The 12,335-nt window shown below is 47.0% G+C and overlaps 1 protein-coding gene across 3 annotated transcripts in view; it reads right to left on the minus strand.

Moving 5' to 3' along the window:
* Positions 1-2,663: 2,663 nt before the first annotated feature.
* The window catches only part of DYRK1A (dual specificity tyrosine phosphorylation regulated kinase 1A), a gene marked incomplete at its 3' end in the record, with an annotated part of 38,896 nt that continues 29,224 nt past the window's right edge, over positions 2,664-12,335 (minus strand). For 2 of the 3 annotated variants that reach the window (XM_080695874.1, XM_080695873.1), the window contains exons 8-10: positions 10,366-10,672; positions 9,754-9,878; positions 2,664-3,284 (exon numbers count right to left, since the gene is read on the minus strand). In XM_080695874.1, coding sequence (XP_080552000.1) covers positions 2,664-3,284; positions 9,754-9,878; positions 10,366-10,672 — 1,053 coding nt within the window. The remainder of the gene's footprint in view (positions 3,285-9,753; positions 9,879-10,365; positions 10,673-12,335) is intronic. The other variant, XM_080695875.1, reaches the window with a different exon arrangement.

Genomic DNA, 12,335 nt, shown 5'->3' on the forward strand with positions numbered 1-12,335 from the left:
TGTAACATAACACAGTATGCAGAAGCAGTGGATTTTATGATTTTCTTTATGTAAATATCGGTTTAAAAACTGCTTTAGTTTTTTTTGGTGCTTGCTAAGATGTGGCAACCAGCACAGGAAAAAATGACCTGACCCATATGGTCTTAACCTTGCATTCTGTAGTCCTAAATAGCAGTAACTACTGAATCCTCTTTGATATCGCTATATGCTCCAGATGACAGCCTTTTATTCACTGCAAACCTTTATGAACTACCAAGTTCAAAAAAAAAAATCATCCACAGGCTTGACATTTAATTACAAAATAAATATGATTTCCTGATTAACAACAAAAAAATTTGTGGTTTATAAAAACGGATATTTCCAAGTTTCCATTCACATTTACATAGTTTTTAAGCCTTTCTTTTGTCGCTGTTTACATATAAAAAACCTGCTTTTGTTCAGAAAAAAATTGACCTAGTCAGCCACATGGAGTTGACCAATAAAAAGTAACATGGTGTTCTGCTGAGTTGTTTCGAACAGGGTTATCGGCAGAGGTAGATTACTGCTTCTTTTGATCCTGGACAGGTAAACTACTACATCCTCTCCCACTTCAGCCGCTCAGAAGTGCGACACCCTAAGATCGGTCAATTTAAAATGGGAACACAAATTTAGCAACTGCCAGACTGTGTTGCATTAAGGCAGCGCGATCTCGAAGCGAGGCACCTGTCAGACACCGGCCTGCTCGCGTCAGTCATGCTGAGGCTCTGCTTCACTCCTGCCCCTAGTGTGGACCTGTGGGTGCAGTCAAGGTCTGCGTTCAAGTTTACAAGTAGGTTAATCAGGAATACAAGAATCGACTGCTGGCTCCATAGCTCCTGGATCCAGTGTCCCTTTACAACCTTCAGAAGCCTGACCACATTTAGAATGTGACAGATGTTGTAATCTTGAGTTAGATGTCAATCTATTATGTTCAGTACACAGATTGCTGTAAATGTATTGGCTATGGATTCAACAACAGTTCCAGTTTTGTTTAAGCAATAGTACAGCCATAATTTTCAACTGACATTTAAAAATGGTCTAGTTACACCTTGTGTCAAAGTGCAGAACTGCTACATTATTGGTTACAGACATCTATGTGCTATAAAAACAGCTTTGGTACAATAAATTATCAAAAAAGAAAATAAATTTTTGTAAAATTCACAGCATAATTGTGAGGCAAAAAAGCAGTCACATAAAATTCTGCATTTTTTGAAAATGTTCAGGATGAACAGAAGACATCTTTGTGCAGAAGAAATGGTGGAGATACCACGTGCCGAGAAAAAGCAAAAGAAAAAGTAAAAAGCAGGAAGGGACACAGCTGTAGCTATTCCCATCAAAGCAAACCACTACTTCTGTGACCTTCAACCAATAAGGAAGTCAACTTTATGACACACGCAAAGTGACCTTGCAATACCTTACAATTAGTGGGTCACAAAAGTCTATTTTAAAAGAAAGGCCTCTTGAATTACCCATTCTCTGTTTTCAGCATTAAGGACTGTCTGCGAAAGCATGTCCACAAGTGATTGCATCTGAAATGGTAGGCTCTTCTAGTTTCGAGTCCAAATCCATAAGGCCAAAGGTTATCCCAAAGACCACCACTCAGACCTCCCGGGACTGGCCACGACCGCCCCGTTGATTGCTTCTCAGCGCACCTGTTAGGAGACCAGTCACGTTCCATTCCTATCTTCCCGTGGCCTCTGCAACAGGAGGCCCAGGATCCCAGGTAACAGCTGCTGCTCCTCAGTAGGTTCAGACAGGAGAGTTCTGATCCCCGCCACTCAGCACGCTCAGTGTGCCTTAGGAACTTCAACACGAGCGTCCCTTTCATACAGCTGGAGATGTTTGTGTAAGGTGGACGTCCCTCTTCCTTACAGTACTGCAATGCCGTGCCCAAGTGTGTTTAGAGGACTTAAAAACTCAAATTCGCCCCCCACCCAAAACAAAATGAAACAAAAAAGGAAAAAACAAAAAGGAAAAACAAAACAAAACACCCTCGTGGGGCCCTTTATGCAAATTATGTGCAGTGCCTCTTTTTTCTTTCTTTCTTTCCTTCTTTCTTTCTTTTTTTTTTTTTTTTTTTTTTTGAGGTACTAGGGATGGAACCCAGGGGCGATCTACCTCCGAACTACACCCCCAGCCCAACATTTTTATTCTTTATTTTGAAACAGGGTCTCGCTGAGTTGCAGAGGGCCTCACCAGGTAGCTGAGGCTGTCTGCGAACCCCGATCCTCCTGTCTCAGCCTCCCAAATGATGGGATTACAAGCGTGCGCCACCACACCCGGCTTGTGCAGTGCCTTTTTATTTTAAAATTAGTTGGCAAATGACCGAGACCAACATCTGAACGTTAATTTTGCTGAAGAGAAAGACAAAAAACCCCACTATGAAAGGGACTGGCAGGTTAAATGGGGAGGCAAAAAGAGGACGCCTCTGAGCTGTCCATGAAGACGGGCTTGGACATGGCTCCTAAAAACTTCATTGTCCCTTTGCAATCTTTTCAAGTTAAAAAAAAAAAGTCAGCTTTGCCCTCTTGTAGCGGTTCAGTGTGTTAATCTCCTTCTGATTCAAGCAGCTTTGCACTTTGTTTTTGGAAAAAAACACCACTTCTATAAAAACACACAAGAAACAAACTCAAGTTTCAATGTAGTCACGAGCTAGCTACAGGACTCTGCTGCACACACACTCCCGTCATGGGGGACTCTTCTCTGTCGGCCCCTTGCCTCATGGCCAGATGGCCTTCAGTCATGTAATGCGCAGGACCTGTATTAGCAGAAAACTGGTATGTTGGATGTCCAGCTAGGCCAGTCTCTTGGCGGGGATTGGAGTAGACGGTCAAATTAACGTCCATAGCTCCATTCTGTCCAAAGTCCAAGGTATTAGCAGCCACTGGGCGGTTCTGGTAGGCCTGATTGCCTTGATTACCAGTAGAGGAGGAAGATGTCGAGGAAGAAGTCGTTGAGGAAGACAGGGATGTCATGGAGTGGTGACTGTGGCCAACCTCCATAGAATCCTGGGTAGAGGAGCTATTTGTTGGAGAATTGTAGACCCTTGGCCTGGTCCGGTTACCCAAGGCTTGCTGTCCATGGTGGTGGTGGTGGTGATGGTGGTGGTGGTGGTGGTGGGAACTGTTTCCATGGTGATGATGCAATGCGTTCTGCTGAGGGGCTACATGAAAGGTGGTTTCTTGAACAGGATGGGTTTCAACAGTGACCTGTGTAGGAGCTTCAGTGCCTGACCAGCCAAGAGGAGCCGGAAATTGCTGACGCACCTGTAAGAACACATTTTGTGAGGATTATTCAAGAGTGCTATTTCCAAGCTTTAATCTTCCATTAGAAGCTATGGCATGAACATTGCCATTAACCAAGGAGACAACTTTTGAAACTTTAAATATGCTAGTTCTGAAATACAAAGTTCTGCGTATGTTCCATAAAGTGGTGACCTTGTTTCAAAGCGGCAAATTTTAGAAAGCTCTGCCCATAAATAGGGTCAATGTATTCCTTCCTTCTTCTTTTTTGAGGTGCTGGGGATTGAACCCAGGGACACTGTCCCTCCATGCTAGGCCCCTAGCCCTAGTTTTTATTCTTTCTTTTGAAACAGGATTTTGCTGTGTTGTAGAGGGCCTCACTAAGTAGCGGAGGCTGGCCGGGAACCCGGATCCTTCTACAGCCTCCCAAGTACTGGGATTACAAGCGTGTCCACCACCCCGGCTCTAGGCTCAATGTACTTCAACTGGCCACTGGCTTATCTTGGGAGCACTGTCTATACCAGGGGTCAGCAAGCTTTTTTCTGTTAAGAGCCAAAGAGTTATGTATTTGAGGCTGATCCAAAATAAATTCTTTGCTTTCCCCCCTAGAGTTCTTTTCTCCACCTTTCTTGTTAAATAAAAGGATTACTATCCCTCCAGCTGCTCAGTAATTCCTCCATCCAAACTGTTAGAAAATGACTTTATCCACATTTCAAAACAGATCCCAGACCTGCCTCTCTTCACAGGCCCCACGTTAGCCCAGGCACTATGGCACTTCTTGCTGGACCAACACAAAGGCCTCTCAACGTAACCCGCCGCTCTCACCGTTGCCTCTCCAACCGATTCTGCAGAGTAGAGGCATAGCCTTTCCAACACAACCCCACCACCTCCCTGCCCAACTCTCTGACGCCCTCTCATGCCTTCAGAAAAGCAAACAGTCCAAACTCCACCGTGCTCACAGCACCGTCAATGACCTCTCTAGCTGCCTGGGTTTTAGCCACAGGGCCAGCATCTTTCAGATGCCTGGGATGCTGGTGCTGCCGCCTCCTGTCTAGAATGCTCCTACTTCCTGCTGTTTCAATGTCTCTAACACTTCGGTTCTGGAGTCTTCCTAACCACTGTGGCTAATGCTGCCTGAACTCTGTGCGGACAGAGGCTACCGGTTGCCCCTAAGTGCATCCTTAGTTTCTGAGCTTACAGCTGGCTGTACCACACTTACTAGCCTTTGTACTTAGATGTGGCCAGGTAAAAAAAAAGCATCAGTGGAACAAGAAGGAGTTTCTATTTATGAGCCTGGCACACAAAACACCACAAGTCCTTCTGCCTGTTGTATGTACGCAGTGGGCAACTAGGCCCTAGGGGATGTGGAGCCACAAGAAGGAGGCGATCCGGACACAGACAATGGCTATGTTCAGCAGCCCTGGAATCCGACTACCACTGTACATGTTTTAACCTGCCATGGCATGGGGATGTTGGGGGAGGGCTCGAGGGGGGTCTGTCATCAGCTCTGCACCACTTTAATTAACACGTCTCACCCAACAATGAGTCACTGGTACCATACCCATTACTCCTTTCTTTACTTTTTTTTTTGAGGGGGGGCATTGATGCCAGGGGTCGAACCCAAGGTCTCAGGCAGGCTGACAAGCAAGATACCTCTGAGCTACAGCTTCAACCAGCTTTTTTTATTTTTTATAGCTAATGTTACTTGCAAACCCCCCCCCCCGCCAAGAGTTGAACCCAGAGGTGCTCTACCACTAAGCTACAACATCCAGCCCCTTCCAACTGGAGAAAGGGTCTCACTAAGTTGCCTGAGCTGGCCTGGCACTTGCAGACCCCCTGCCACAGCCTCCCAAGTAGCTGGGCTAACAGGTACGTGCTACCAAACGTGGATGCGACCTGCAATGTTTACTCCTGCTTCACTCACTGTCTGTTTCCTTGTACCACATAAGCCAAAGGAAGGCAAAGACTGCCTCCATCACAGTGGCTCTTCAATGAAGACACTCTGAGAGATGACCCTGAAGAGACACTACTGAAAACACACTGACAGAACTAAGAGTTCTCAAGAAAAGAAAATGGAGGCCGCATGTTAACCCAATGATCTAGTCAGATGTGGTGGCACCTATCTCTTATTCCAGTTCTTGAGAAGTACTGAGACTGAAGGATGGCCGATTTGAGGCCAGCCCCATTTAACAAGGCTCTGTTTCCAAATAAAAACCGCTGGGGGTGTAGTTCAGAGGCAGAATGCCCCTGGGTACAATTTCCAGTACTGTAAAAGCAACAAAAAAATCTGAAATCTAAAACTTTTTGAGTGAGGCCTTTAATACTTTCAAATTAGGTATATATACCAGGTAAAATCTATGCAAATATTCTAAAATCTGAAAAAATAAAATCTCAAAACACTTTTGTTCCAAATAATTACAAGTGAGAGGTACTCAAGCTATAGGCTGAGTCGGCCTACAGTAGGCACTCCCTCTCCATGAGAAGAGTTCCTGCCTCACTGCGTACCTAGAGCCCTGGACAGCACACAACCCCACCTGTGCAGCCAGTCCTTCCTCAGTGTGTGCACGACCGCTTTCAGGGCCCCTCTGAGGACCCAAATCCACGCACGCCCAGGTCCAGTCTGTGAAATGGCATGGAACTTGCACAAGGCCTTGCACATCCTCCTGTCTGCTTCAAATCACCTCTAGATTGCATTCATTTATTTATTTACTTATTTACTTATTTATTTATTTATTTATTTATTTATTTATTTTGCAGTACTAGGGATGGAACCCAGGGGCATTCGACCTCGGAGCTACACTCCCTGCCCTATTTTTTATTCTTTATTTTGAAACAGGTCTCACTGAGTTGCAAAGGGACTCACTAAGTAGATGAGGCTGGCTGAGAACCCTGGATCCTCCTGTCTCAGCCCCCCGAATGCTGGGATTACAAGCGTGCACCACCATGCCTGGCAGTACTCTTAATAATTGTATTAATACCTAATAAAAATGTTATATAAATAGCTGTTATACTTCCTGATGAGGAAATGATGCCAAGAAAATCTGTGTACGCTCAGTACAGATGCAATTTCCCCCTGAATATTTTCAATCTATAGCTGGTTGAACCTGAGGATGTGAACTGGAGCTATGGGGACCTGACTGCACTCTTCCCCCAATATGGATACACTGTACACTGTGCTAAAGCCTAATTTAGAAGTTAGGCATAGTAAGAGGTTAATACCAACAACTAAGAGTAAGAAATTATAATGCAATAAAAGCTATGTCTCTCTGAAAACATCTCATTGTACTGTCGTCTCCTTTTCCCTAAAGGAGGCACTTTAGGCTATTTTTGGTGTGTCTGGATTGCCAGCATCACTGACTCTGCGCACTGGGATCGTTATTAAGTGAAAGAAGGACTGCTCAGACACCGTGCAGTATGGAGACAATCAATCTGTAACTGAGACGGTCACTAAGTGGCTGACAGGCGATGGATACAGAGCATGGAGAAAGCTGGACAAAGAGATGGTTCACATCCAAGGCAGAGAAGGGTAGGCAGAGCAGGATGGTGAGAGAGCTTATCACACTGTTCAGAAGCACGGACCATTTATAATGTGTCAGTTGTTTCTAGAATTTTCTTTATTATTTTCAGACCAGGGTTGACTACAAGTAACTAAGACTGTAAACATTTTTAAACAGAAGGTGGGGAGATTGAACTGTCACCCCCAGCCTCATCCATGCTGGAGATGGGGTCTCAGGCTCGGGATGTGGGGCAAGTGTCCTGCCACTCAGCTACAGGCCAGCCCTGTAATGGTTTTTAAAGGATGAAGCTATTCAAATGACTGGATTGTAAATCATTTAGTAGTCGTTTCATAGATTCCAAGTCATCTTACTCTATAACTAGAAAATTTCATTTTCAATTACTTTCAGGAATTTATATCACAGACAAATTGCAAATATGTGACTGACGTGTGCACAGGGTTCCTTACTACGCCAACATCTGTAGTAGCAAATAAAAGTTGGGTGAAGAATATACATTTTTATTGGCTTTTATATGCATAAAAGATCCCCAAAAGGATTTTAAAAAACTAATCATGGTAGTTTTTATTAGAGATTATGTGGCTAGCTGGGCGTGGTGGGGCACGCTTATAATCCCAGCATTTGGGAGGTTGAGACGGGAGGATCTTGGTTCGCAGACAGCCTCAGCTACTTAGTGAGGCCCGCTGCAAATCAGTGAGACCGTGTTTCAAAATAAAGAATAAAAAATAGGACAGGGGGTGTGGCTCGGAGGTGGAATGCCCCTGGGTTCCATCCCCAGACCCCCACACACAAAGTATGTGGCTAGTGGAAGTGGAAGGGAAGAGAACTTCCCATAAAACCCTCTTTTGTATTCACTTGTTTTATTAACCATGTGACTCTGTCGACTCTTCAGAGTTGGTATGTGGGTGCGATGGCACACGCCTGTGATCCCAGCTTCTTAGGAAGCAGAGGCAGGGGGTGACAAGTTTAAGCCAGCTGGAGCAATGCACAGCGAGACCCCACCTCTAATCACACCAACAGTAAACAAACAGGAGAATGTGATCTCAAACAATGTGCCGACTCCCATGAGTATGGGCGGAAGGTAAGCGGTCCTCTGCCATGGAGTGCTTACGTGTGTGGGCATTTGAGCATTTGCACAGGAGGCAGGAGAGCGTCTGAACGTGCGGACAGCTACGGGAGCTGTGTAAGGGCAGGAGGGGGCTCCAGGCCGCACTTCCAGCCCTGAAGTGGGGTGAGGGGCACGAGCAGAGTAAGTGCGGAGGGCTCAGAAGACCCTGGTGGCGGCAGGTCACGAAAGTCACTGCCACTCTAGAAGAAGCCCAAATTTTCATTTTAGTTACAAAGGGAAGCCAAAAGCTGGTTTAGAGTAGAGGAGCCGACAAGACTGCTGCTCTGGAAAGTTCCGCTGGCTGCAGAGAAGAGGGTGGTGGTGGAGGTGGATGGACGGGACAGGGCAGGCCGCCTGACATTCGGCACAGGAAGAGATGCTGCGCGCGGGTGGAGAACTCATGCAGCTCACTACTCGACTCCATGTGGGGACGAGGAGGAGTGAAGGGTTATCTCCCCAGGCCCAGGCCCACTAGACAAGCACGCTGGAGGAGCAGTGATGACACTGGTTTACGTGAAATGCCCGCAGCGTCATGTTGTTGGGAATTTCAAAGTGATAGTAGTACACAGTTAGTTAGAAATAAAGGCCCTGTGGCTCGGGAGCAACACCCAAGTCCGAAATACAGATCAAGAGGGTGAGTGCAGTCACTGGGAAGGGGCAGGCCGTGGCAGGCTTCAGGGTGGGAAGGAGAAGCCAGAGGGCCGGGAAAAGCCAGAGGAAGGGGCACAGGGAAGCATCCTGCCAGGGAAAGTAGAGGTGAGCGCTTCAACAGCCAGGAAAAGGTGCTGAGGTTCCTGCAGTTGAGAGGTGGAAACAGACACAGAGTGGCCGCCAGCCGCAGCAGTGAAGACCACCTCCCACACCGGCAGGAGGCTGACTGGAGCGGGCCCAAAGCCCGGAGTGGCGAAGGGACGAAAACCTCCGGAGCAGGAGGGAGGCCGAGAAAAGCAGAGGGCAGAGGAAGGTGTTGCCGTGGAGAGAACCAAGGGGGACCGCTGTGCAGCACCATGCGCCGGGAGCGCGAGGCCTCGGGGCCGCCAGCGAGCAGGGACGGGAGGCGCGAGTGGAGGGCGTCCTGTGCCGAGACTCTGACCTGCCACACCAGGAGCGGCAGGACGGAGGCCAGAACACGGTTTCCACAAAGAGCAGGAAGGTTTGGCTAGTGAAGAGAAGGGGGAGAGGTGGGACGAGCTGAGACGAGTGCACGGCCACCCGGAGGGGCTGAGTGGTAACTCGCTGTGGTGACGACAGCGCCACGCGTGAGACGGGTCTCCACGTGAGCCGGTCAGAGGGGCGATGCGACTGAGAGCAACTACTTCACCCTTCACACCCTGACCTCCCTCTTACCAGAGCATCACTACACAGCGCTCAGCACAAACCATCGTTTTACAAAGGCATTCTGAATATTTTTAACTCTACTAACTGCTTCCTCCTAATTTCTAAAATTACTTAAGTTAGATCCTGTTCTTGAACTGGCTGAAAACAAAAACAAAACCAAACCTGTGCAGGCTAAAATCAAACCGTGAAGCCGAGACGAGTGTGCAAAGACCACAGGAGGCAGAAGAGCACAGAAAAGAGGCCGTGGCCAGGGACTCACTAGACCTCCAAGGCCCAGTTTCCACCGGACTGCAACTGTGTGAAGCTCAAAAGGCTGTGGTGGTGAATGAGACAGAACGGGAAGTGGAGGGGACGGGCGAGTTCTAGGCTGGGCGCTCCGGAGCCAGAGTCAGAGTGAAGCGCCACGTGTTTTCACGCCAAGCGGCCGCCGGAGAGAGGACCGCGCGAGGGGATGTGCGGCATCGGAGGGAGCAGAGAGGTCTGATGGTGGAAGCAAGCCACCCATCCTCTTCACACAGAAGTTAACGCTCACCTGGGGACTGTGCGTCTCGCAGTCCATGGCCTGCACGGCGGCGGCGAAGTGCCCGCCGCTGTGTCGGTGCTGGTGCGTGGGGTCCGACCGGGCTCTCCCGCTGTTGCTCGTCCCCGAAGATCCACCTGAGACATCGCAACACAGAGTGTGTGTTAGTTTAAGTTAGTCCTGCGCAAGCAGACGCTCTCAAACTACCCCTTCCAAGCCGAATGCACACGCACACACTGTGTATATATTACCGGGTCACGGGACTCCCTGACAAACCACGTGCTCTCACACCAGCCGCTGGGCTGAACACAACCAAAGTTTGCTTATGTTAAGGGAAAACGTGGACAAATAATTCCATCTAGAAAACAATCTAAATCTTTGGCTAGTAAACAAGTTTTGTTTCCAACTACCAGGCAGACTGGTATTATTACACCCATAATGAATGACTGGAGCTTTAACGGCTGGAGCTTTGAGGAGGATGAATTTACTAACTACAAAAACAACTTTAAGTCAAACAATTCAATCCCACCCCACTTACAAATTATACAAACGCTGCAAAAGAATTCCTCTTTATAACCAAATACTAAAGCTTCGCAACCCTTGCGCAACAGAGAGAGGGCAGACCTGAGCTGGACGATGTGCTGGAGGTGGTGCCTGAAGACTGGGACTGCTCCATCGCAGGGCTCGTGGACACACTGTTACTTGTATTTGTGCCTTCGTCAGCTGTTTTCTTGAAAAAACTGTGCTGCAGGGCATAATAAGGCTGGATCCGAGTCTTGGGGTCATAATCAAGCATCCTTAAAATGAGGTCTTTGAACTTCAAGTAGTCAGCTACCGTATGACCCGACTCCCCAGCACGTCGCCCACCCGGGCCTCCTGTTTCCACTCCAAGAATGTTGTGAAGTTTGCGGGTTCCTGGTGGTTTATACTCCTGTAAGAAGAAAGAGCAAGAGCGTTCTCTAAACTTGGTGGAATTGGAAAGCTCACATAACTTCACTTCAAGTCTGTTTTAAGATGCTGAGGTCTTTATTAGAAAGGACACATCATTAGATCCCCCCCTTTTCACATATTGCTGTTTTGAAAGTACTGTGGTTACAGAAATTCTAAAACCTCCTTCTTAAATAGATCACAGGATAAGCCTCAGCATCTTTCTAAATACTGAAATGACTTAGAATAGAAAGGCTGGACTTTTGCTTCTAGTTACAATGTAGGAATGGCTGACATGGTTGTTCACACTCTAAAAGCAAGAGGACGGAATCTAAGTTACAAAACAACTGCTGTTTAAAACCCAGCAGAAGTGGGAAAGACGCCAGTGATCCCAGATACTCATGAGGCCGAGGCAAGAGGAGCCCAAGTTTGAGGCCACCCTGGACAGTTTAGTGCGATCTTGTCTCAAAATAAAATAGAAAAGACCCAGGGATTTAGCATAATCGGGGCACTTTCCTAGCAAATCCAAGGCCCTGGGTTCAAAACAAATACTTAGGGGGGTGGGCAGCATCAGAGAATTGAGGCCCCAAGTAATCAGAATTAGCTGAGTCCTGGAAAATGAAAAGCCTTCCCAGGAGAGAAGCTGCCTACGGTGGGAAGAGAAGCTAGTAGGAAACACACGCGGGAAACAGAATCGGGCCCAGCCTCTGGCAGCCACCCTGCCACGCAACCTCCACCCAAAGAACAGAAATGCTAGCAAAAACCAAAAGGACACATTTAATGGTTTTAAAAGCAGACTAGATTTAGAATTTAAAAAATGACTGAAACACAGATAGAAGAAATCATCCAAACTTAGAATAACAACCCCAACAGGAATCGGGGTGATGCTAAGCACTGTAATAAGCAGGCAACTGAAGGTGCAGAGACAGAGCACAGTGAGTGTCGGAGAGTCCAACATCTCAGGCTTCCGGAAGACCGATGAAAGAGATCAGTCCACAAACCCAAGACTTCACTCAGCCCCAAGGAAAGTTAATGTCAGAAACCCACACACAGGTACGTAATAGTCAACTGCTAACAATCAAACGGAAACATAGCTAGGGGCAAGGGTTAGAAACATCACCACTATCTCTAGAAAATAATGTCATAATGTCATTTTCTTTTGCTGGAAATATTGAAAAAAGGGGGGAGGAGGCATCTCAAATTCTACATCCATAGGGGGGAAAATTTATTTTGTGGTGCTATTTGAGATTAAAGCCATGTGAGGCATTCTACCCCGGCCGTATTTTATTTTTATTTTGAAATAGGGTCTTATTAGGATGATGGGCGTCTCATTATTTGCTGAGGCTGTCCTCAATCCTGAGGCTCTCTTATCTCAGCCTCCTAAGTCCTGGAATTAGATGTGTACTAGCACACCCAGCTCGTGGAAAATATTAAAAAAAAAAAAACCCACAGGAAGCCTGGTGGTGCACCCTTGTAATCCCAGTACTTGGAAAGCTGAGACAGAAGGACTGAGGCTCTTGGACAGCCTCCACTACTTAGTGAGTCCTTGTTTCAAAATAAAGAGAAAAAATAGGGCTGGGGGTGTAGCTCGGAGGTAGAATGCCCCTGGGTTCCATCCCTAGTACTGGAAAAAAAAAAAAAAAGATGAATAAATATAATTTTTAAAT

Source organism: Muscardinus avellanarius (genome assembly GCF_963383645.1).
Source record: "Muscardinus avellanarius genome assembly, chromosome: 5".
In the NCBI taxonomy this organism is placed as follows: Eukaryota; Metazoa; Chordata; class Mammalia; order Rodentia; family Gliridae; genus Muscardinus; species Muscardinus avellanarius.